The 26757-nt window shown below is 40.6% G+C and overlaps 1 protein-coding gene across 7 annotated transcripts; it reads left to right on the plus strand.

Annotated features, from left to right (window-relative positions):
- Positions 1-1037: 1037 nt before the first annotated feature.
- On the plus strand, positions 1038-26268 carry nin (ninein (GSK3B interacting protein)). 7 transcript variants are annotated; one of them, XM_082517329.1, is made up of 29 exons: positions 1038-1342; positions 3754-3966; positions 5349-5442; positions 5964-6136; positions 7864-7909; positions 8032-8207; positions 9636-9782; positions 10390-10557; positions 10708-10844; positions 11054-11194; positions 12027-12201; positions 12351-12461; positions 12645-12734; positions 12827-12962; positions 14163-14284; positions 14523-15637; positions 15884-18214; positions 18518-18616; positions 18720-18789; positions 18914-19081; positions 19169-19285; positions 19563-19694; positions 19892-20038; positions 20121-20300; positions 20411-20545; positions 20633-20734; positions 20834-20926; positions 23653-23766; positions 25405-26268. In XM_082517329.1, exons 2-29 carry the CDS (start codon positions 3775-3777, stop codon positions 25609-25611), a joined length of 6918 nt encoding a protein of 2305 aa, XP_082373455.1. In that variant the 5' UTR covers positions 1038-1342; positions 3754-3774; the 3' UTR covers positions 25612-26268. The 7 variants fall into 7 exon arrangements, with proteins under 7 accessions (XP_082373455.1, XP_082373453.1, XP_082373454.1 ...); XM_082517327.1 differs by lacking the exon at positions 1038-1342 and adding an exon at positions 3533-3598; XM_082517328.1 differs by lacking the exon at positions 1038-1342 and adding an exon at positions 3533-3598 and having other exon boundaries at positions 19581-19694.
- The last annotated feature ends 489 nt before the right edge of the window (positions 26269-26757 follow it).

A 26757-nucleotide genomic window follows, 5' to 3' on the forward strand; every position in this document is an offset into this window, starting at 1 on the left:
TAACTGCAAAGCAGATAATGCTATTAGAAATTGAAATAAAGTAGAAAAACTTACTTTTTGGCATACAAATGACTTTTTTTGGTGTTAAATTGTCTGTGTTTGACAAAATGTGCTGATTTTTCACATGTGATAGCAGAACTGAATTGGGCATGCACAGGATGAGTCACATCATTTGAAACTTAGCCCTGATTGGAGAAATTGGAAGTGTTACAACTGAAGCATGTTACAACTATCCCCGGTCTCCCCTACAACTGGTTCATTTCTTGAGCTAGATGCCCTTTGTGTGTTTGAATAATTCATAGGTAAGTGTTAAGAGGCATAATAAAAAACAAAATACACTCATCTGAAAATGTTCAGGTACAAGGACTGGACAAAAATAAGTGAAAAAGTAGCCAATGAAGGAAGAAACACAAATCCCTTCAGAGAGCAAAGTCTCACTCCTTGGAAGTTAAATATAAACAGGCCAAACACTCTGAGGTATTTTAAGTAAAGGGCAGATAATATTTGGGGTGTAGCTCAGGTGGCAGAGCAGGTCAGCCACTAAACAGAAGGTCGGTGGTTCGATCCCAGGCTGCCTCCTGGCTGCCTGGCAAGATACTAACCCCATGTTTGCCTACTGGTGGTAGTCAGAGGGCCTGTGTCCGGCAGCCTCGCCTCTGTCAGTGCGCCCCAGGGCAGCTGTGGCTGCTATCGTGTGTGTGTGTGTGAATGACTGAATGTAGTGTAAAGCGCTTTGGGGTCCTTAAGGAAAGAAAAGCGATATACAAATGCAGGCCATTTAGATTTGTATTGCTGAGTGTGCAGATTCAACAAAGCCAGTATAATGTCTTGTGCAACTTTAATCTAATAGAGGTTGTTTGATCCAAAGATGGTTGCATCCAGTTTTGAAAAGCCTCTGTGCTTGAATATTGCCTAAAAGATAGCATTGCAACACACATTATTCAAAACAAGACACAGCTATCAGTTTAAAAGACTGTAGTGATTTCGGACGTTTTAGTTTGGTCCACTGGGGGCTGGCAGGACTGCGTTGCAGCTTCTTGGTCGGTCACCGCCCCTTCCTCTTACAACCGCTTTTCAAAACCCGCTACAAGCCGGAGGAGGATGATACAGCCGCGGACACAAAGCAGCCAGCAGCAAATCCCTGACAGCTACTTTCTCGGTAATGTTAGGGAACAAAATGCTGCTATCGACAAATTAGCTGCTCGTCAAACTTGCTGGAGCAGAAGGTTTACCTGCGCTGTAGCGGGAGAAATGTTGTAGTTTAAAGTTTTTTAGAGGTGTGTTTAATCAGCAAATTTGACTCGAGGAAGGAGCCAGCTGTCCGCAAAGTTTCGACACTTTGGTGAGTTTATTTTTTCTCAGACATTTCTTTGTTTCTTTCTTTCTCTTCTCCAGCTCTGGGTACTTAGCTTCTTTCATCCTAAAAAAGTGTTCCCTCACGTTCCCAAATGAACTAGCGCGGTTAGCATAGCCCATCACTTTCCTTATGACTAGTGAAGCTAGCTAAACTGCATTACAGTTATTTTATTCTCACAAGTGACTTTAAATCTTTACTTGGATGAAGACAGGGAAAAGTCAGTGAAGCAAAACATACACGAGCAGCAGCTGACTGCTAACTTTTTTCCATTTTGATTTAAATGGCGTTAAGTAAGCGCGCTAATGGAAATAAAATGCAGTTTTGCAGTTTGTATCACCAACAATTGCCCTCACATTTCACCCAGAGTTGTTTAAATGTGACTGAGATGGGTTGTTTGCAGGCTTTCAAAGTTGTTCTTTTTCTAAACTTTCTCACATAGATCTACAGAAAATGGGAACATGGGAATTATCTTTATGTAGTTTCTTTGGACAGGTTTGTATAGAGAGAGAATATCAAGTCCTCAGAGAAAACAGATTAAAATGTAGTTGCGTCATCTCTAGTTCAATCATCAGGTTTTTAAGTTTTGTCTTTACTGGCTAAAATCTTTTACTGACACTATGACCAGTGAATGCTGGGATGGTTCTAGGATTAACCTATTTTTTCCCCCCTCCTAATATGAACTGGTTTTACTCCTAAGCTACAGCAGCTGTCAACCCACAGCCACCTTGAGCCTCTGTGGCCAAGCTTGAGGTAAAGGGCTGCTTGGATAATTGGCTCAGAAGTTTGTTTGCAGAAACCTGAATAAGTTCAACAATGCCAGCAAGATGTGCAAAGAGATTTTTGTTTAGTAATCTGTTCAGGAGTCACGCATGTAAAATACAGCGGTCCTAAGCAGTTGCCCAATGCTTGCTTTTGCTTTCTGTTTGTCGCCCTGTTGCTCTGCAAGTTTACCAAACATTAGTTTTCTGTAAGCTGCCATACTGCTGAACCATTATTTTCCTGCGTGCCATAAGCTGCACAAATGTGCAGATGTAGAATAGTGACTTGGCCTTTGTGGACAGCCTATTGTGTGCAGTGAATGGGCACCCCGGGTCTGGAGTGTGGGGGGACACCTGGCCGAGCACTTGATGATTTCACTGAGAGCAGCTGGAAGAGCAAAGGGTCAGGCAGCATATCTATTGTATAGATGAGCCCTGAGTGGGGAGTTTCAACTCATTAGACATACTGGTATGTTCTTTATGTTGAATTTGTCTTATGCACAAATATATATATTATGTTAGGACAAACTGAAGTTAGGTGATCCAAATATATAAAATATATAAAGACACCTAAGGAGGGTGGAAAAATATCATATTTTTGAAATTCAAGAAAAAAGTGGACAGTACAAATTTAAAAAATGTAACAAACAGACAAATCTTATTAGAGTTTATGTAAATAAAAATAGAAACATGTATTCTAACTCTGCTCAGCCCAATTTAAGCATCACCTTTGGTAAGCTTCATGTGGCTGATCTCAGCTGTTGTGTCTGGAAGTTATGTCATTGCTTAAATTAGTAAGACTCTGTCTTTTTGCTTTGGACCAATGTCAGCTTCTTCTCTTACTTCAATCCCACATTAAAATATTAGCCTTGTAGTTAATTCGCCAAGGTTGATTGTCTGCATTGCTATCATTACTTCAGGGAAACGTGGCTTACAGCTGACTTGAACTCCAGACTTGTGTTTTGAGGCGCTGCTCTCTGTCCATTTGCTTCTGTTGTTTTTCAATTAGAGAAATGATGCAACCCAATTGACACAAAAACGTGGTCCATGTGTAACTGAATCTGCCAGTCTGGAAATGCTGGCACACTGCTCTGGTCTAACTTTCTCAATTAGTCCCTGGCTGCTCTGTCCACTTGGCTTGGTGCCACTGTGTATTCATTGTTTTCTTGATTAGCTGTTTCAATAGCATATAATCTAAATACTTACAGATATTTAAAAAACAAATTATTTGGTGATCAAAGTGAAATAAATTAAGATTCATTTTTATTTATTTAATGAATTAAAAGAAAGTCATGGTTGTTGTTGGATATCTTCGTGTCTATCAGTTTATCCGTTTGTCTAATCATTGTAATTGGATTACCTAAAGCCTCCACTGCAAATGAGGCTGGAGCAGTGCGTTGAAAGCTCAGTTGCAGGGCAGTGCTCTCAGATGAAGTTGTTGGTAAGAACAGATGCTGCTGAGATTGATGAAGCCATCCTGTTTGTGAGTATCTGTTAGCACTGTGACTGAATATGTAAACCCTGTCAAGGTACTTTAATGTCTTGCCTTCATCTTGTCTGCTATTGTCTGGCATATCATCCTCGAGAGGCCCAATAGTTGTAATGGAAAGTATGACATCTCTTTCACTCTTTCTTTAGGGCAGGGTGCTGTCCTGTGGGATGGATGACGGGCATGAGCAGGACCAGTACGAGGAGCGGCTGAAAGAAGTTTTTAACAGCTTTGACACTAGCGGCTGTGGCTCTCTGTGCCCAGAGGAGCTCTCCGACCTCTGTCAGTCGCTGCACCTTAATGATACCGCTCCAGCTCTTCTCCAGACTCTGCTCCAGAGCCAGGACCGCCTCACTGCCAGGGTGAGTTTATTCCACTGCTGCTAAGCAGCCGTTTCATCATAAACAATCGTCATACTGCTAATGTGAAGTCTGAAATTATACATTACCTGGTTGGAAATGAGACACGCACCCCCTTTTTAAAAAGCTGTTATTTATGCAGCAATATTCATTTCTATTACTAGTGTTGAATATATGCTACAATCCCAATTTCATGCTGTGTAATGATTTTTGGCCTGTTCCATGTGCACACAGTTATTTTTCATACTCTCTGAGTCTTTTGAGTTTTTTGATGATACTACATGCTGTAGATTATGAGATATTCAAAGTTTTTCCGATTTTGGATTTGGGAACAATATTATAACAATTTTGTAGATGCAGGTTTTTTTTGTGTATTGGTAAACCTCTGCCCAGCTTTACTTCTGAGAAACTCTGCTTCTCCCTCTAAGATGGGCTTGTTTTTATATGTTATGTTATGTGACCTGTTACCAAATAACCTAATTAGTTTCTCCAGCTATTTATTTTTCATAACGCTTCCTTTGTCAGCCTTTGGCAACTTTTTTTTTTCAGAGACATGTAGCTGATTTTGAAATTTAAAAGCCAGTATTTGTCATTAAATAGTAATAATATTTCAGTATGTTCTGTTGTGACTAAAATATGGATTTACGAGATTAGTAAAACGTAAGTGCTTTCTATCTACCATTTACACACATTGTGATATTTGGTTCCACCTCCTGAGCTACAGCCATGAGGTAGAACAGGTATTAGTTGTGCCCCTTTTTCTTGTGCACGCCAGGATTTTTCATATTTATTTGCCATTTCATTGTTTGCTTAAGATACCAACCCCTGGTCAGCTCCAACCCAGGTGTCAAGTCAAACTATGTGCTGATCACACACACTTTTATTTGAGAGAGGGGCCGTTTGGAAATGTATTTAAAAAAAAATTAAGGACAGTGGTTCTGATAGTTCAACCCATAAATAAAGATGAGACGTATCCAAACAGCTTAACTCCACATGCTGGCATGGATGTATGTTTGTATGTAAGCGTGTAGACAGACGGGTGGCTATTGTCTGGCAGGTGTGGGTGTTAGTGGACGGGGTAGATGTTAGCAGAGGGGCCGCCTAAATGATTGCTCACGGCATCCAACAATAAAGTCAAAAAGCCCCAAGTATCCCCCTCCCCTCCAACACCATCTAAACCCGGGAGCCGTCAGCCTCCGCAGCACAAAGAAAATCACCATATTCAGGGTTGGCAGCTGTTGATTCTTAAAATGTGACCTTGCTGCCCCTGCTCAAACCCTCCTCCACACAGACACCCAGACTCCACCTCACCCACAGAGAATAGCACCCATTGTAAGGAATTTCATGAACTTTCTGTAAGACGTATTTCTTTAATTCATTTGCAGGTTGACTTTGAACAGTTCAAGGATGCTCTTATTCTGGTTTTGTCTTCATCCATCGAGCCACCTCAGGAAGAACAGGAAGTCCTGCCAAAACCAGGTAAAGTCTTAATGGTTGTGCACAAGTGGAAAAGCCCCTATGCACAGCCACGGGACCCAAAGCAAGTCTTTGAAATGACTTGTTATGTTATTACCATGCTACTTATTGTGTAGATGATGACAGATGAGGTTGGATGTAAGTTCAGTTTCTTTACAGATCTGTCATCATTACATTGTGTAAGATCCTTGTTATATGTCAACACAAAGATTGGACCTCATCAAAGCAAATACTACATTGTCAATATTTATGCCTGTCAGTGAAGCATGATGTATATTGAACCTATGTGGTTCCTGTTAATTTCTCTAAAGGTTGACATTTAGTTCATGGCTGTTTTACTGAAACAGATGTGGCTTTGAAAAGATCCTAAAGTTACAAGATTTAGAGAAGTTATTTGGAGAAGTACATACCGGAGGCTTTGCTAAATGCTAGTCATCACATTTTTTTTCCTGTTTTTGTTGTGCTAAACTGCGAATAAATACTCTATGCATATTATTTGACACTTTCTTGTTATTTTTCCTCAGAGTCTCCTGAGATCAAACCAAAGTTTGTGAAGAGCGGTAAACGTTATGGCCGCCGTTCCACACCAGAGTTAATAGAGCCTATTTCAGACTTGACTGAAACCACACACGTAAAACCAGCCGACGAGGAGGATTTGGAGGACAACTATGACTCAGCTGTTCCCAGGAAACGTGAGGTAAAAGGCTGAGACCGATCGGTTTTTTCATCTCGAGTGCCATCCTTATCGCTTCCTGTCCTTGCGTGATTCCCTGCAGCCACGGGCCGGCATTCAGGCGTTATTCTTAGCTAATCAGCTTAGCGGCATGCAGGGCAGATCCTGTAGTGTAATATAAGCGTTCCAACGCAAGATTCACAAGGTCCTATTAGTTGCATAACAAATTAGTACTGTCTGTAAATAACATTGTGAGGATAATTAGTGTTTGATAAGCCTTGAGTAATTAACACCTAACCACAGCGTTTGTGTAACGTCAGACTTCATCAGACGATTTATGTGCTGGCGGCTATGCAGAGGTTTAAGAATAGGAGGTTTTAAAAATGTACATCCTGTGTTTTTGGCACATGCTGAAAAGGAAAGGGACATGAGACTTGTCACAGTTTTTATTATCAGGTCATTTATGTCCGTGAACAATTGAACGGTGTGGGTGTGTGGTTACTCTGATCTTCTAGATCTGTTTCTTGGTTAATCAGACTCACTTCTGACATGTTTCCACACGCAGTCCTTTCTCACAAATAGCATACAGCAGAGATTTTCAGTTATTAGTAGCTTACTTTAAATCCGCTCCGAACGACGATACATAGTCAATTAGCAGGTTGTTTAACCCTGTAAAGCCTGAACTATGAAATAATTGCCAGAAAATTCACATGACTGAGTGTTTATTGAACCTTCTGACAAATCTTTATGAAAATATTGCCTTTAGTATTCAGTTACTTGTGCAGAACTTTGCAAAGCTGGGCTGCAGTAAAAGAAACTCCTCCAAGTGTTCACCAGTGCAATGGTGGTAAGTTTAAGCTTGGATGGAGATGTTAGTATTCTGTGTATTGTCTCTGACTCCACCCAGAGATGCCAAGCAGCGCAAAAGCAAACACTATTGGAGATGCTGAAACTGAAGCGCATCTTGGCATTGAATAATCTTGCTGCAACAATGCTGAAAGTATCCAGCCTGGGGACCAGCAGATGGGGCTGGGTCAGGGGGCTCTGCCTCAGAGACTGCAGGCCCGCTGCTTGGGGAGGAGATTGTAGGCCTGTGTCAGGGAAACAATGAGCTCCGCTACCCCTTCCCTCCTGGATGCCCACACTTCATGTATCAAAACGCCACTTGCAGAATCCCATCTGCTCTTCATTCCCTCACTGCTGGTTTCCCAAACAATAGGTGGGAATTCTGGGTTCGGAGTTGGAGATCAGCGATTAAGGTCTTCAATATTTCTTCACAAGGAAATTATTTTTTTTATTTTTTCGAATTGAAAATCATTTAAAACCTTTTTTGTGAGGCTAGTTGTCAGGAATAACCCCCAATAATTTTAATAATTTTGAGTAAATACCTTCACGAAATTGCAGATGGTTGAGGTTATTTGATTTATTTGCTTGATTTCTATGCTATTCTATTCTTCTATTGCCGAAATCAGTCCTTCAGACCTCCCCCGTCAGGGCCCGTGCTATTACAAAAGGTCCTGTGTATGTGTGTTTTTTGCAGCCCCCCCCTGCATTCAGACTCAAACTTGTCTGATTTAAAACCACGCTTAAACACACACAGACACACACACACACACACTCTCAGCTGATTGTCTCATGAGAAAATCAGAGGGGGGTTGGGACAATTGTTCTCAGTAGATATTTTAATGGTTAACTGATTCCAAACGGAACTGATTATAGCTCATTTTATCTTTTATATGTTTTTGTTTCAGCGCTGGAATGCTCACGAATCAAGCACAGAGGAATATGAGGCAGAAGGTACGTTATATTCAAATTAATTTTAGACATTTTACTTCATACAGGACATAGCTTTGTTTGGTTTTGTTGTTTTTGTTTTTTGTTTTTTTTGATGCATGATCTAACTTTTGTCTTGTGTGCAGGTCAGATGCATCTCTGGAACCCGGATGAGCCGAACACGCCTCGGGGATCCATTGTTCCCCTATCAGCTCATTTAGAGGAGAGGCTGCGTGAAGCCTGCGAGGAGATGGAAATACAATGGGACGGATGTGCTGGTCACAGTGAACTGCTTGCTCTCTGTGAGCATTTGGGTCTGGAGGTATGTTAAAGGGGAAAATGCAAAGATTTGAAATTACCCATGATTTAAAATAACCATATCTGCCTTGGTCTTTTTTCTTTATTCTTTGTTGTTGTTTTTTTCCCCTCCTTTTCTGAGGGCACTTATAATGGTTAACAAAACAAAAACCTTTTTTTTTTTTTTTTTTTTTTAATCTTCCACAGACTTTTACTTTTTTTATTTTTACTGATATGAAAAGGTCCTTCAAAACTTCTAAATAACTTAAGAGCCTTTGATAATGTTTTGGGTTTTTTTCCTAGTAAAAGGCATGATATTGTCTGCTGATTTGATGGCCTTGCAACACGGAAAAGATCCCCAGAATTTAGATAGTCCCTCATCTAAGCAACCTCTGGCACAATACTTAATCATGTTCCCAGCAGTAAATCTTAAAGGAAGAGGATCAACAGACACAAATTTCATGATTTATTAGAGATTATTACTTTATCATCTAAAGTTGTTAGCAAATTTTCTGTCTTTTCATTAACTAATTACTGCACTTCTACATATAAACTAACTGCTTACACCGATTTGAATTCGCTTTGGTCTTTATATATGTCGTGGCAAAGATTCAACAAAGTGCTGCATTCTTCAGAGATTTTGGTTCAGGTTGGCATGATGGCATCACACAGTTGCTTAAAATTTGTCAGCTGCACAAAGATGCTCTATATGATTGAGACTGAATGAGTTTGGAGACCACTTGAGTACAGTGAACTCATTTTCAATAAACCAGTGTGAGAGGATTTGAGCTTTGTAACATTGCTCGTTATCCCGCTGGAAGCAGCCATCAGAAGATGGTAAACTCTGGTCAAAAAGTTATGGACATGGTCAGCAACAATACTCTGTGGTGTTTAAATAATGATTAGTTGGTACTAAGAGGCTTGGTGTGTGCAAAGATAATCTCCCCCATTACACAACCACCAGCCTGAAAGGTTCATACGAGGCAGGACGGATCCATGCTTTACAGCTGCTTGTGCCAAATTTTGATTCTACCATCCAACCATGTTTTTCCAGTCTTCTACTGTCTAATTTTTGTGAGCCCATCTGAAAGTAGCTTCAGTTTCCTGACCTTAGCTAACAGTAGGGGCACCAGGTGTGGTCATGTGCTTCAAGGTTTGACGTGTTTTATTCAGAGATGCTCTTCTGCATACCCTGGTTGTAATGACTGAGGTAATGTTGCCTTCTTATGAGTTTAAAGCGGTCTGGCCATTCTCCTCTGAGCTCTGCCATCAACAAGTTCTTTTCTACCCAGCGTATTTCTACACTGGATACGTCTTCTTTTTTCCGACCATTCTCTGATAACATAAAGATGGTTGCATTTTATTTGGTTTTACTCAAGTAAAATGCAGTATAAAGGTATTAATAAAAAAATCTTGCGTTTTCATTTTTTTTCTTTTTAAATATATATATCAGGTGAATGGAGATGCGCTCCTAAGCCTGTCTGCCGATGGAATGATGACTGTTCAGGAGTTTGTATCCAGGGTTGCAAACCACAACAAACCCCCCACGCCATCAGCCTCAACACCCTACAGGCAGCTTAAACGGCATCACTCCACTCAGGTATGCTATTTGTGGTTTGAGCTTCACCAGGTTAGGAGACTTGGGGCTAATTTCAGGGTTGTGTTTGATGCTTTTTGAAATTCAGAAAAGGCTCAGTCTCAAATTCAAATTTTATTTGTCACACACACACAACCATACACAGTATGACATGGGGGGTGAAATGCTTGTAGCTGTACAATGCCCGACCATTAAATGACAGAAGAAAAGTTTTACAATATTTACAATTTACTACAAAAATTTACAAATTAACTTAGGAATTTACAGTAAAGAATGTGCAAATAGCAGAAGAGATTATAAAGATAAGGATTATAAATTATAGGAATTATAGGATTATAGGAAATGTGTGGTGGTGCGTGTGGTGACGTGTGTGAGAGTCCAGTCTTATAGTGACGTGTTTGGGAGAGTCCAGTCCTACACCTGGTTCAGGCCCCGAATAGCCTGGGGGAAGAAGCTCCTCTTCATTCTCTCTGTTTTGGCCTTAAGGGAGCGGAAGCGCTTCCCAGACCTCAACAGTGAGAAGAGTCCAATCTCTGTAGTATTTTGTATTTTCTCTGCTATGATGTGTAAAAAAAAAAAAAAAAAAAAAAAGTTTTTCTTCTACCTACAGCCTTTTGATGAGGGGGGACGGAGGATAGCTACGCCCTCTTCTTTAACCAGCACCATTGGCATGCGTCTGTTCTCCTCTCTTGATGATGGCACCGGTTACACTCCTGTGGAGTACATCCTGGATGCCTGGATAGAAGGCGGAATAGAAAACAGCACTGATATCCTGCAGGTACATTACTGAAGTTACACTTCTTACTCTTCTTAGTTTATTTATGGTGAAACAAACAGTGTTTCACAAAATTGTTGACTTTGAATTCATCTTCAAAATATAATTGGAATGTATTTAAAATGGGATTTTAATTGGAAAACTTTTTTGCAGGCTTTGAACTTTGAGCTAGATGGAAAACTGAGTCTTGGTGATCTCACCATGGCACTTGAAAATGAGCTACTCGTTACTAAGAATGGGATTCACCAAGCGGCACTGGCGAGCTTCAAAGCTGAGATCAGATATCTCCTGTGAGTATGAGTCATCATCATAATACAGCTCATACAGATCTTAATACAATCTGTTGATCCATGATTAACTGGATTGTGAACTACTTAAAGCTGATAGTGTTGAAATTGAAATCAAATCTTTTTTTAAAAACAGCAGGATTGTTGTTTTTGTTTATCGTGCCGTGTAACTCGTGCACAATTATTGTTCCTGTTGGTTTTTCTGATCTCAGAGAGCGTGTAGACAGAGAGCTCAGAGAGAAAGAGAAAATCCGATCTGATCTGGAAAAAGCAGAGAAGCAGAAAACGCAGCTTGCCAATGAGGTGGATGAGCATCACTCTGCAATTGAGCACATGAATAACCTCAATCTCAGGTAATTTATCATTCCAGTCGCACCACACGTCTTTTGAGATGCTTTTTATTAAATTTTATAAAGTCCAGTGACTGACTAAACGGAAGGTTTGGAAACACATTTGTCATGTTTAACTTTTATTAAATTAAAACCTCATTCCTCAGGTTTTAATTTATTACATCTGTTATCTGAATGAATTTCATTCATTGATAAACTGCAGTTGAGCCTGTTTAGCTTGCTTTACTTTAACTAAGAAATTTTGTTTACTCTAAGTGTTTGTGAAGAAAAGTTGAGAGCAAATATTAAATCTACTTGCAGTGTACTAGACCAAAACACAATGTGCCACAGCTGCCCTAAATTACCGTAACAGTATAGATAATTAAAAAATATTTTTTTGTATTTATAATGGTTAATTTCCCAAACAAGCTCTTTAATTGAAATGACATTTTTTACAAGTAAAGTATTGTTATTGTTTTTATCCATGACTTTTAAAATTGTGTTTTACAAAAATGGTAACGCACTTTAATATTTTTGTGTTTAAGATGCCAAATTTACTTACTTTCCTAAACAGAAAAATCCTCTTTAATGGTTCTGCTTGATTAATATCTGATCTCTCAAAGTTTGGTGTGCCGGCTCAAATTTGAGTTTAAAAATGTGAATTCAGTTAGAGTTCAGTGACTTACAATATTTATTTATTTATTTTTTTAGGTTTGTTTTAGGTTTGTTTTGTTTTTTTGACAGATTTCTAAAATATTTGTACTTTATTGCTTTTTTTATGACAGGTGATTCAATAAATTTGTTAAGTAATGTATATTAAGTGTTGAGTTTTTCTGCTGTGGATGATCATCTGCAGGAAGCTTGAGCAGGACCACAAAGAGAAGCTAGCGGCAGTAAAATCTGAGCTGATGAGGGAGATGGAGCAGATTCAGCAACAGGCTTTCCTGCAGCGTGACGAGCTGGAAGCAGAGATCGAGAAGATCAGGGAGGATGAATCTTTCATCCGAGACCACCTCTCCATCTCGGTGAAGGTAACCGAATAATTCATGGTGTGCAAGTGTATTTGTTTTGTTTTTTTTTGTTAAGCATGGAATATGTCAGTGTTTCTAATGTACACTGTGTTCTTTATCCCCAAAAAATAATTTGAAAATATAAGAATCATGATGTTGTTCATTTTCAGGAGAACAGACGTCTGGAGATGGAGTTACTGGACTGCAATGAAAAACTAGTTGATGCTCAAAACCAAATTACTAAACTCCAGACAAGTTTGGACAACATTATGAAAGATAAGGTGCAGACACATTTTAAGATGCTATATAATGGATTTTCATAATATTGACTTTCACCTTTTTCGCTTGCAATTTGAGTTTCATGTTTGTTTGTTGTTTTGTTGTTGTTTTTGTTATTTGTTTTGGTTTTTAAATATCTGTCTGTGCTAGCATGATAATTAGTATATGATCTTTTCTTATTTTAGTTTGGTGATCTGGACCCTAACAGTGCAGACTTCCTCCTCCAAGAGGAGCGCATTAAACAGCTACGCAGCGGCTATGAAGCTCAGTGCAGGGTAACTAAGAGAGACTGTTTTTTCCACACAGGAGCGTGTAAAATGTGCTGACGTGACACAGATGTTTAACGTTAAGTACTCTTATTCCGTAGGAATTACAGGATCGTATCGATGAGCTGCAGTCAGAGCTGCGGGAGTTCCACAGCCTCGGCAGAACTCATCAGTCTTGTCAGAAACCTCTCTCTGAGGAGCTGGAGAGTAAAAGCCCTGGAATGGAGTCTGACCCAGGTAAGCCTATAGTGTAACATTGCAGTAAAATAGTGCTCAAAATCATTAAAGAGGACCAACTGCATACATGACCTATCGTGCAACAGTATTATTAAATTCACTGGTGACACAATTGCTGTTGGCCTGATATCAGGTGACGATGAGTCAGCATGCAGAGGTGAGTTACAGCAACTGTCAGTAAACAACCTGGTTTTGAACATTACTTAAACCAAAGAGCTAATAATGGACTACAGGAAAAGGCTTGACTCAGTCTCATTCTGCATTAGTAGGAAGTGTGTAGCGTGTGTAAGGTCATTTGAATTGGGTTTCCCCCTATCATTGAACCTTTCCTGGTCAGACAACAGTACTGGAACAGGGGAAAAAGGCACATCAGAGACTACTTAGGAAATGGTAAAATGGTAAATGGCCTGTATTTATATAGCGCTTTTCTAGTCCCTAAGGACCCCAAAGCGCTTTACATATCCAGTCATCCACCCATTCACGCACACATTCACACACTGGTGATGGCAGCTACATTGTAGCCACAGCCACCCTGGGGCGCACTGACAGAGGCGAGGCTGCCGGACACTGGCGCCACCGGGCCCTCTGACCACCACCAGTAGGCAACGGGTGAAGTGTCTTGCCCAAGGACACAACGACCGAGACTGTCCAAGCCGGGGCTCGAACCGGCAACCTTCCGATTACAAGGCGAACGCCCAACTCTTGAGCCACGATCGCCCCAGGAAAAACAACATTGAGCAGCAACTAAACACACATAGGTGTGGGATGCTGGCTGCTCTGTAGCAGTCAAAAGGGTGCTGCAAGGAGTGGTACAAACAGCAAAGAATAAAAAAAAACACTGGTTGCCAGCTGCCATCCTTGGAGGACATTGCACGCTACTTTAAAAGAGCACAAAACATCAGGGACTGCTTTCACCACGCTCACAGTTTGTTTGGACTGTTGCCCTCAGGCAGGCGATACAGATCACCCAAAGTACACAGCTATAGCTTCAGAGACTATCTACTTCTAAAGACTAACTGGGTCCTGAACACTTAAATGCACTGATAAATTAATGCAGTGATAACTGACTGACTCACTCTGTTTGCACTGGTTATTTAGAGGTTATTTATTGGTGTTTTATTATTTGTGTTGTCCTGCTTTGTTTTTTTAACCTTTGTCAAATATCAACCAACCCCTCACTTCTAACTTGACTTCTCACAGGTCTCGGTTCAGAGGAGGTTCAGCCTTTCAGTATGAGCCTAGAAGCAGAGATGATGCTGGAGCAGCTGAAGGAGCAGCACCTGCGTGAAATCGAGGAATTGCAAAACCAGCTGGAAATCAAGGTTAGTCTGCTAGCACCACCAGTTTTTAATGTGTAAATCTGCTGAAGAAAATGAGAAGTTTTAGAATTGGAAAGAAACGAGGAGGTGAGACCTCTGCAGGGTCCTCTGCATCTCCACTCCCAAGTGCTTTAATAAATAAATAAAAATGATTATTAAATCTAAAATATGGGGAAAGGGAATATGTGACTATTATTCAGAAATTAACTACAAGGTTTATATAAATCTTTTATCCATACAGATGAATGAATTTAACAACATGGTGGAAAAACAAAGGCTGAACCATGAAGACCAGAAAGCTTCCTTGGCGAACCTCCACCAGCAGGAGGTTCAGGCTTTAAGAGATGAGATGGTCAACATTCAGAGCCATGCACAGGAGCTGCAGAGCCAGCTGGAGGAGGTAGAGTTGGAGAGGAGTTTACTGGAGGAGAAACAGACAGAGGAAAGGGAAGAGCTTAAGAACCTCCAAGAAGAGGAGTTGGTAAAACTAAGAAACCAGCTCCTGGAGGCCCAGACTCGCACTGCAGACCTGGAAGAGCAGCTGAAGACCCTAAGAGTTCAACAGACAGAGACCGATGAAAGTCTTGAGATTGAGAAGCTGAGGACTCAACATGCCACAGAGCTCAAGAAACTAAAGGATGAGCATGCAGAGCTGTTTGAAACCAGACTAGCAGAGGAGAGAAAGGAATTACAGGAGGAAAAGGCTGATTTGGAGAAGAGATTATTAGATGATTGGGAAAGCAAGAAGAAATTGTTACTAGAAAGCCATGAGGAGAAACTAAGTGATAAACTAGAGGAGGTAAAATTGAAATTTGAGGAAGAGCGTGAGGAATTGGTGGAGACGCTGACAGAGGAGTGGCAGAAAGAGAGGGCTCAGCTGGATCAGCAGAACGGCGAGTCTTTACAGATGCTGCTGGAGGAAGAGATGCTGAGACTCGTCAAGGAGCAAGAAGAGAAGGAGAACAGTCTGAGGGAGCAGTGGGAGAGGGAACGAGCTCAGCTTCAGGAGCATCACGAGGCGGCGCTGCTCGAAAAAATACTCGAGAGGTCGCAGCTACAGGAGAAGTTTGAGCAGAGGGAGAAAAAGCTGAAGGAGAAGTGGGAGAGGGAGAGACTCCAACTGGAGGAGGATTATGAAGGGATGATCCAGGATAGGATAAATGAGGAGAGGGAGAAGTTTGAGACGGAGAGGGAGAAGGTGGAGAAAAGACTGGAAAGTTTGATGGCAGAGGAGAAGGCGCGTCTAGAGGAGAGCCATCGAGAAGCCGTGAAGGAGCTGAGTGTCAAGCATATAGAGGAAAGGGACACACTCAGCGCCATGTTAGACAAACTACGAGATGACATCGCCCAGGAGAGGTAAGAAACAACATTTTACCTAATTAAATTTATCAAAATTTATTCTTCAGCCTTAATCTCAAGCTAACATCACATGAAAGTAGTGTTAATCCTCTAATGTAACACCAAACAATCGAACATGATTCTGCTAAGAGATAAGGTGTCTAAGCTATTTTTTTAAAGCCTCCTGTGTTGAGGATTGTCAGCAATTATAATGTAATACTTTCCAAACTGCTTCTGTAACCGCCCTTGAATAACCATGTGCAGGAAGGACATCGAGATCAGTTTCAACCTGAGAATCAAAGAAGTGGAAGATCGTTTCTCGTGTGATCAGGAATTTGTTGCACAGCGTTTTCAGGCTGATGTTTTGAAACTTGAACAGCACTACCAAAGAGAGCTGGAGGCTCTTTCTGAAAGCCACGCCAAGCAGAAGCTCGAATGGGAAGCAGAGATGCAGAAGGCTCTCGAGAGAGCAGAGGAACAAAGAAAAATGATGGAGGAGGCAGCGGAGGGGGAAAGACAGAGATTAAATCAGGAGTGGACAAAAGAAAGAAGGGAGCTAGAAAGTGTTCACGAAGAGCAAATGGAAGCACTAATGAATGAGAAAAAGCAGCTGCAACATGAGCTCGATGACTTGATTAGCAAGGCCCAGACCAAAGAAATAGAGCTCAGCAAGCAGCTGAATGATCTCCATAACAGGCTTCAGGAAAGCCTGAAAACCAAACATGATCTTCTTGTTCAGACAGAGCTCCTGTTGAATGAAACAGTCGATGATTTTAAACAGGAGAGGGAAGAACTTCTGAGTAGTAATTCAGAACTTGAGTCAAAGTACAATGAGATGCTTTGTATTTCAGAAAGGCAGACAGCAGAGAGGATTGAACTTCTAAATGAGCGCGATGATTTAAAGATGAAGATCGAAGAGCTGGAGATGCTTCTTAAGCGGGCCGCAGTGGACTTTGAGCTTGACAGGCGTGAGCTACAGGAAAGTGTGTCGATTCTTGAGCAAAAGTTAAAAGATGCAGTTGAGATTAAGGCAGAAGATTTTAAAGTAAGAGTTAAAGAGCTGGGGATGGAAATCCAACAGCTTTCATCTTCTGTGGAAAAAGTGGAAGACAAAGAGATGAAGGAATTGAAGGGGATGAACACATTAATGGAGGAGATGCTACACAACAGAGAATGCGTTACTTTATTTGGTGAAGAAACACCTGAAATTCTGGATGAACAAGATAGCGATGAAGAGACTCTAACGGGGACTCTGTATGCAGGAGAGGAAGCCACTGAAAACGTGGATGTTTTTGACGCAAACAATGAAGATGGCTCTGCTACCAGTGACATTCGGGGAGACGGAGAGTTAATGGGTGCTAGTGAAAACCAAGAACTCCGACAAAATATCGTGCAAGAAGATATGAAAGAGACTCATGAATTGTGTCCTGCAAATGCTGATGGGTTTCAGGGATGTGGTGATGATATTTATGTTACTGATTTCCCCGAGCAAGCTGAACTTTATCACGCAGGCTGTGAGTTGGCACCTTCTGATCACCCCGAGTCCGAATCCACAGAAAACCCAAATGAAGCAGTTTTCCCAGAGATGAAATGTGGGCCCGTCTCATCACTTGAGGCCTTTGAAGATGGTGAGAACAAAGCAACTCTTGAATTATGTAAAGAGAACAATCCTCAAGATGTAGCAGCAGTGGGGTTTGAAAGCTATTCCCAGGAAGATGAGCAGCATCATGAGACTGTGGTTGTGTCCTCAGCGCTGGAGGAGACGGGTTACCCTGGTGAACCGTGTCTGGATGCTGAGGTTAACTGTTTACTGAATAACTCCCTGGATTCAGACTGTGAACATTTACTCGCAGAACTAAAGGGGGGAAACGTTAAATGTGGACATGAATGTGTGGATCAAGACTCTGATTGTGAGCGGCAGCCTTTGCTGAAACTACAGGCTTTCTATAATACGACCACAGAGGAGAACATTCTCCTGCATGAGAAGATTTCTTTGCTTCAGCAGAAGACTGAAATACTAGAGAACCTGCTGGCTCATAACAATGAAAAGATCAAGGCTGGGCACCAGGTGTTAGAGGAAAACTACAGCCTCAAAGTTAGAATGTTGCTGTTAATGGAGCATGTCAAAGAGCTGGAGATAAAGGCCTTGAAAATGACAGATCTTCAGATTAGGTATGAAGATTGCATGTGTGAAAATGCCAAACTGAAGGAGCAAAATGGTGAACTTGAGAGAAGGGTGTGGAGCCTTGAGAGCAGGATCAATATTTTCCATAGTTTCAAAGAGCAGCAAATTTCACTTGTGGATGAGATCAACAGGATGAGAGAAGAAAACACTAAACTGTCTGAGCTGTTCAGCGAATTAGAAAGGCAGGATGGGATTCTTTCAGCCTTTGGCCTAGATGCTGAACGACTGGAGAGCCCCTCAGTGGAGGCTTTTCTGGATTTAGATAGGGAACTGGAGGCGAATGTTGATGCAGTGACTGATCTTGAAGACTGCTGTAAGGCGTTGGAGAAGCAGAACACGCAACTTCACCGAACCATCACAGAGCTACAAGACAAGTCACAGACATTAAACGAAGTGACGCAGGCTCATAGGTAACATGGAGAAAACTAGGATCCCTTTGTCTTCTGTGGCCGGTGTTACCACCATCCTTTAGTGCTGTGAAGTTCTAGCTGCGACTGAGCTTCTAAACCCTCTGTAGCAGAGCCTGACAGTTTTTGTCCCCGTAGGTCATCAGCGGAGAAGCAAGAAGTTGTTTAGTGTGTGTAAACTGTAGAGTTGTTTATAATCGGTGTGCTGCAGTCCGTTTGGTGATTCTCATATGTACTCAACATGCATCGTGTGTGATGGATTCCTGCAGTTTCACTGAATTTATTTTTCTGACTTTTTGTCTCCAGATCTGAAGCCAGTCGTCTTGCTGAAGAAAACGTCATCCTCAGGCAAAAGATCTCTGCATTGAAAGAAGAGGACTTAAAGGAAGTCCAGCAAGAGTTGACGTAAGAAGCACCAAATATAGTTTGCGGCTAACCACCACAGTAGGGTTTTTTTTGTTAGTTTGTTTTATGCATAATCACATTTTCTTCTCACGCTTAATTACAGACAAACATGGGAGCACCTGAAGAAAGAGAAGCTAGCAGCTCAAAAAGCATCACAGAATTTCCAAAAACAGGTAATGTCGTGCAAAAATAAATATAAAAAAGTTTTAAATATACAAAAGAAACCAATTTGTCCTTACACACTGGATTCGATTTATTTGGACCAAGATATTTACTTAAAAACATGAATCTCCACAGATTGCAGAGCTGCGTTTGCAGAGTCAGCAGCTGGAGGATGCGAATGGGATGCTGTCAGAGAAAAATGCCCAAAATACTGCCGGTACAGAGAGTCTACGACAGCAGCTGGCAGAATTGATAAAGGAAAATGAGAGGAGGGAAGCTGCTTCTGCTGAAGAGAAAAACAAGGTAAACGGCGTTTAATGACCAGCTGATAGTCGCCACGGTGTGGTGGCGGTGGTAGCGGGTAGTTAATTGGTGGCTGTTTTGTGTTAGCTGGCAGCTTGTGTGTCTGCTCTGGAGGCAGAGTTGACCAAAGCTCTGGAGGACACTGCACAGCTGGAGGAGAGGAATATCCAGCTGTCACAGAAGCTCTCTAACCTCAGAGAGAAGGTGAGCATTAGATTATGGGCACCAAAACACTTCACATCCAACGCCACCATAATATAACACAGACACAATATTAAGAACTTCCTAACACCACCCCTTCTTAGAATTAAATGACCCAAGCTCATCCCCATCTCTGAATACCTGCAATGATTAAGATGCAGGAAAAAATACAAACTAAGTCATTTCTAGCCTTAAGCCAGCTGTGATCTGCTGAGATCTTTGGGTGTTATCTGCCCTTACCATTAAAGTTATGCAAAAGATTGCTTCCTTACACCTGTAGGTGTCTTTTGGTTGTCAGGCAATCGCGGCGGGCACAATGGAGAGTCACCTCAGCCACCTCGTAGAGGAGCGGAAGAGTGTGGATAAGGAGACTGTAGGGCTGCGCAACCAGCTAGCCAAAGCTCAAGAGAAGGTAAGGCTGCTGTAGCCTAAAGGATCTCGCTCGGTCACCAGATAGATGACAAATCGTTTGGTAATTTTTCAATAGTTGGGGTATAGTGGGCTTATTTCACAGCATTTTAATAGAATTTATAGAGATTTCTAGCAAAGCACACAAAGGACTCTAACTTGGTGCATTAATTAGCACTAATATGCTTCTTTCCACTCAAGGTCAAGACTATGGAAGAAACTCTTCAGACTGTCAACCATCAAAGTACTCGTCTGAAGTCGGACCTTCGTGTCTCGCAACAAGAGAGGGATTCTCTAAAACATGAAGTTGCATTGCTACACAAACAGCTGCAGAATGCTGTAGATAAAGTGAGGTTTTTGTTTCTCTATAGTGAGGTAAAAGACAAGCTGAGGGCAGAACAGACTGACCTTTTGCCCTTGTTAATCTCAGAACCGTATTTTGGAGATGGCCCTGCACTCAAGCGGTCTGCAGAATCACAGCAAGAAGCTGTACAGAGATGAGATGTATCGGCTGATGGAGCAGGAGCAGCAGCTACTGAGGCAAGAAAACGAGAGACTTCAAGCAGAAGTGTGCAGCATCAAAGGAGACCTCACCCAGTCCAGAGAAAAAGTGAGCTGAGCACCACAGAAAAATGGCAGGCTTTTAAAAGCTGCTTCTTCCTTTTTTTTTTCTTCTTTTTTTTTCCTCTGTTATGTGAGTTTTCTTTTCTGTGTTTGCAGGTCCGTCAGCTTGATGCTACCATACTCTCCCTGAAGCAGCACAAACATCAGAGTCCGTCCTCTCTGATGAAGGCCTTGGAACAGGAAAACTTCTCTCTTAAAAAGGAGCTTGAAGCACAAAGGGAGCTTACCATGGTGTGCATGCATGCTGCTGACTATAACCAAAGAATTTTCCGATTATATAAAATCCTCAAATTCTCACTACATGTGCTTTTCATTCAGGGCTGTGAAGGTGGACAAAGACGCACTGAGCTGGAGAGCCTTCAGCAAGAAAACGAGGCGCTCAAGGCTCAGCTGGCTCGACTAACAACACAGCTGCTCGAGGTACTCCAGCTTTTTTTTTTTTTATAAAAGCTTTCTTTGGATATAACAGTTTAACAAGAAAGCAAAATAATTTAAACAATATTTTTTTCCTATTTCCAGACTTTGCAGGCACAATTCATGGGACTCCTGCCTCCATCACCTCACAGGATGCCCAGAGGACAGCACCGTGGTGAAGATCCAGACAACATGCAGGTACAGTGCAATTCAGAACTTCCACAATGGCAAACCCGACCAAATATAGTTTACTGCTTAAGTAAGCTTGGATATATTAAATAAGTACTGCATTGGTACAATTATAGATTGACGTTCTTTTCTCACACTTAGTTTGTTCGATCACATTGCACTTTTTTCCCTTTCTTTTGTTGTAATGGGAGTTGATACATAGACCTTTGTCACAGCAGCTTCAGTTTGCCATGAAATCGTAGTTAAACGCAGGTTTTTCTAATTAATGTAGGTTCTGTTCTGTGTATTCACAGGGCCTCCATTAATGTGATTAGAAGCACCTGTGTTTACCTCCTCCTTATTTCCCTAACTGCTGTTACTTGCTCAGATATTAAATAATGTACCGCATTTTCATATTGTACTTGTGGCTGTAAATGTCAATGGAAAAACTAGACATCATTAACATTTTCAACATCATAGCAAAAAAAAAAGTGTACCTGAGCTGAGTGTCCTCCATTCCTCGTCTGAGTTTTCCGCTCCTTTCTTTTTCTTTTATTTATTAAAGCTGTGTTTGCTGTGTTTTTGAGATTTTATTTTTTTATTATTTTTTTTTAATACCTGTCGTAGATTCATTTTGGCACCCATCTGTCTTCATCTCCTTTTCTCATATCTGTAGAGTTTACCTTTAGGGGTCTGGTGTTTTAGCTTGTGGCACCTATGTGTTTTGTTTTTTGTTTTGTTTGTTTCTGAATTCATTGTCTTTTATTTTCAACCTTGAATGCTGGTTGAAATAGGCTGAAGTAGTTGCCATGGTGTGATCATCTGGGTGAGGTGGCTTATTTATTTATTTTTTTATTATTTTTTCCTTTTTTCATGTTTTCTCCCACACTCTGCGTAAGTCTTCATTTCCCAACAAATACAAGTTGTCCTTTTATAGTTATCATATGTGTAAGTGGCATCTTCCACCTTCATCTGTCATCATCAGGTTGCCATTAACACGTGGACTTTGTTTGAAACAAAAACATTATGCACAATATCTGCAGAAAACTCCATTTCTAGTTTACTTGCAGATTAAGTTTTTCTTTTTTTTAGTAATTGCTGACTTAGTCCTAGTTTGCCCACATCTTTGTTCAGCACGTCATCAGTGCGGATCAGTTACTGATTGAAGTTTGAGATCCCTGTATGTATGATTAGTCCTGCTGTTCATGCTGGCTTATACCACTTTCCAAATTCGCAGTGCTTAAACGGTGAACTATAAATTTGAAAACGCAAAACTAAAGAGATGTTTTCTTGGCCAGTATGAACAGGAGGAATGCTGACATCCTGCAGATTAATAAATCTGCATTCATATTAGGATTCCTAGTTCGTCTATCTTAATTTATTCGATAGTCTACACACATCTCAGGCATAAAAAGCCCATCTTTAGGATTAGAGGGTAGAGCCCTGGTGAAGTGTACCTGCCTTTTCTCTCCAGGGGGCGATGCCGGAGCAGCGGGCGGCACACGCAGACAGCTGCCGGCGGATCGGTGGATTGTAACGCCAGCGTCATTTCCTGCTCTTCGCTTTAGAGACTGCTTACATTCTGCTCTCCCTCTGTTTCCGGAGTAAAAATCTGAATGTGGCACATGAAGCCCCACATTCGTGGTGCCTGAGATAAATGGCATGAAGTTGTAGTTGTATTTCATTGCTGCTAGGTGGCAGGAAAACACAGAAAAGGCTCCTGGCTTGTTTTCCCAATGGGATTTTGATCACACTAATACTTGCATTGACAGTTGATAGACTGTTTTCTAAAAAGAATAAATGAATAAAAATCTATTGAGCTTATATAGACTGGAAAGATGTAGGACCAGACCTTTGGTGGATTCATTATACATCCTGATCAGTCTTTTCAATGCAGGGTTTACTTTCTGGGAATGACTGTTATGCACTTGTCTTTTTAAAACTTGAAAGGGTTTATGACAGGGTATGTATGTATCCTCGGAGGAAAAATCTTGTCATCAAGGGCCAAGGTTAGTGCCTGACAGCCTTTTGAGTCTTTTTCTAACAATCAAACCATTCACACGTGTTATTGCCAGGTGATGCTACCTGATGTGCAGTCAGGGTTCATGGAGATTTTTCAGTGAAGGTACCAAGTTTTTAGTCCTCTACTGTACACTTGTGTTCTGGGCGTCTTTTGTTGCTGCTGAGCACCCAAAGTGAATCACATCTTTTTGTTTTGGTGTTGTTGTTGTTGATGTTTTGGTTTTTTGTTTTTTAAGCAAGGACTGATCAAACATGTTTGGTAATTAATTTCAGTGTTTGGCTGGTATTTATTAAATCTTTGTGAGGTTGGTAGTGTGTCTTTAGTACAGTGTGTCATTATGTCTGCGTTTTTGTTTTGTTTTTTAATCATTTAGTGCATTTTTGTTCTTCTTCCTACACATGCACATTTGTTTTATTTTATTTATTTTTTTCATGTTTATTAGAGTTTGTTTTATTTATGCATTAATTAATATTTTTTCTAGCTATATCTGGAATATAAGTCATAATTTTATACTTGTATTTATTTTTCTAGTGAATCATCCTCTCTTAAGAAATGTAACAGAAATCCAATAATAAAGAATAAAGCAACTAGCTCACAAGAAATGCTGTCTGTATGGTGTCTGACTCATCTCACGCTCACATTTCCATTTTTTTCAGAAGCTAAAAATCTCATTTTACATGGTAGTCTTGCATCAGCAGCAGTTTGACGATGTCCTTGACTGTCTTCTCCCCAGGATGAAAGGGAGTCGAAGATGAAGCGCATGGAGGAACGAATGAAGGAAATTGAGTTGTCTCTGCATAATGTCAAGCTGCTGCTCAAAGAGAAGGTTGCTCAACTCAAAGACCAGGTCAGTTCAGTTTCAGTTCATTGGCTTCCACTAATTTGTTTTTAAGCTGCTGTTCAAAGCTGGACTGCTGTTTTGAAGAAAATCTATTATACATTGGCTAATTTGGATTGTTAAACACAATCGAATTTCCCAGAGGAACCCACCCGAGGGATTAATAAAGTTCTATCTAATCTAATCTAATCTAATCCAACCTTTCAGGAGTCTTATTAATTTAGTTTGGTTTTATTTTTACTTTGTGTATATAGCACCGGCCCACAACTGTAGCTCTCTTGCACTGTGCTTTATATTGTAAGGTAATATCCTGCAATATCAGAAATGCTAGCAATCATGACAATGGAGAAATATGATTCACTTTTAACAGAAAAAACCTCCAGTAGAGTCAAACTACAGGGGCAAACGTCTGCCACGATTACTTCTAGTGTGAAATGAAAAAGAGGGGGGGCACATGGTAATAATGACAATGCAACACAACCTGTGGGAGAAGACGGACAAAAGTTAATAATATTCATTACTGAAACATGGTCAGTGCATAATGGGAGGTTCTCCAGCAGTCTAAGCCTGTATCAACATGGGATGGTTCAATGTCATCTGATACAGCCCAAACTATAAGCTTTATCAAAACTTAAAGGTTTAAATCCAATTTTAAATGTAGAGAAGGGAATCTGCCTCCATCAATTTGGAGCTCTTTCCACAGAAGAGGAGGCCTGATGGGGTCTCATTGTTACTTTATATGTGAAGAGGAACATTTACTGCAGCTTGATAATGAGTGATTGCAGGAGTCCAGCCAAGAATGTATGAATTCGTTTTTCCACATCACTCTGAGATGCTTTGCAATTCCACAGAGATTAAATTTTTAAAAAGAGAGAGAAAGAAGCTTAGAATTTAGAATTAGAAAGGTTATGTCATTAATTTAAACTACACCCATATTGTGTTTTCTGTCTTCTTAGATAATTCCAACTCCATTTAGTCTTCATAGCAATTGAAATGTATCCTAAGGGAAATAGTATGGGTCCTGGTAGTCAAAGGAGCTTGCAAAGAAAAGCGTCTGGACTTCTTTAAGTTACTTGAAGATGTTTCACCTCTCATCCAAGAAGCTTCTTCAGTTCTAAGGTCAATTGGTGGGGAGTCCCAGATTTAAACCTAGTGGGAGTGACCCCCCACAGAGGGACAAAAGGACCACCCGATGATCTTCTAATCATTGTGAAACCTGGCCCCACCTTATCAAGGTTTCACAATGAGCTCACCCGAAACTCTGGCTGATTGGGACCCACACCCAGTTTCACACCTTGGCTCAGGCGATTAGAGGATCATCAGGGGGTCCTTTTGTCCCTCTGTGGAGGGATACTCCCACTAGGTTTAAATCTGGGACTCCCCACCAATTGACCTTAGAACTGAAGAAGCTTCTCGGATGAGAGGTGAAACATCTTCAAGTAACTTAAAGAAGTCCAGACGCTTTTCTTTGCAAGCTCTTTTGACTACGATGACCTGGATGACTGAGAACCTTCACAGACATATGGTACAAAACCTTGTGAAACTCCATAACTAAACTCCTTGTTTTAATGAACAATTTGAAATTATTCAAAACCTTGCCATTCAGTGTAACCCATTACAATCAATTATCTACTTTGACTTTTCTAGCTGCACAAGAACGGCAAAGCAGACGTACTAATCAAAGATCTGTATGTGGAGAATGCCCAGCTGCTGAAGGCTCTGGAGATAACTGAGCAACGTCAGAAAATCGCGGAGAAGAAGAACTACCTGCTGGAGGAGAAGATCTCTAGCCTCAATAAGATAGTGTGTGACCTAAACCCGTCACATCTTCCGCTGCCGTACCATTATAAATGATCACAAAGGACTAACTTAAAATGTGTGTCCAAGTCGATATTTGCACTCTATCTTTAGTAAATACTTTTATTTTATTATATTTATCACTGCTGCAAACTTTATGCAGCAGATTCTGCCAATTCATGAGAACTGGTGGTTTTATGTTAAATATGCAGTATTTTTGTCCATTTAATTCTAACCAGTAATTAATGGGACCCATAAATAACTAGAGGTCAAACTGCAAAGAAGACATGTCTTTATGCAGTAATTTATATTTTTAAAACGCTATTACCTATTATTAATAAATATCTTACCTTTAAACTTTTTCTCTGTCCAAAGAGAGGAAAAACAATGAAGTGTACTTTTTATACAATTGTGTCCAAAAGTTGTGTGTATCTCTTCTTTCTCCAGCCCTATTGTAAAAGAATAAATAGAAACCTGTTGTTCGCTAGTAAAATCACGCAAACTGAGATGTTGAATCATGCTTTACCTAACACTACCTGAAGTTGAAAAGACTTTAAATGTCTGTCAAGTGGCAATACTTAACATGTCATTTTACTTTTAAAGGAAATTGTATGATCTGTTGCAATATATAAAGGTGTATATGCTATGTCATTATGGTTGAGATGGGGTAATGGCTGTGCTACAGGTAGAAATAAAATAAAAGGATTGTTTTTAGTGGTTTGTAAGTTACTGCTTTTTCCACAGTTATCTGATTGCACATACACATGATAACAATGTGATTCAAGCAGAATCAACATATTTAAAATTCATGCCACCCCTCTATGCCAGGAATGTCAAACTTATTTTACATTGTAGTCCTACATCCAGCTAAAGCTGTGGCCTAATAACATGCTAGAAGATGCCTCTTAATTATTCCACTTTCCCTCAGTGCGTCTCAGTCTTTGCTGTCAAATTTCTTTATGATGTACGTTCTTTAGGTTTGTCTGAGTAAATGATTAAAGCTACAGAAAAAAACACTGGCATCCCACACGTTATACTGTAAATACAATTGTTGGTTGTTTTTTGGGGGGGGGTTTAACTGTAGCTCCAATACAAAACAAATGTAAACAATGAAAGAAAATCATTTCGTGTCATTTATTCAATACCTACTTTGGTGTATGAAAGGATAATATGTTTTTTTAAGACACGCTGTAAAACTGGACA

The sequence above is a fragment of the Aulonocara stuartgranti genome (assembly GCF_965226115.1).
Source record: "Aulonocara stuartgranti genome assembly, chromosome: 19".
Taxonomy (NCBI): Eukaryota; Metazoa; Chordata; class Actinopteri; order Cichliformes; family Cichlidae; genus Aulonocara; species Aulonocara stuartgranti.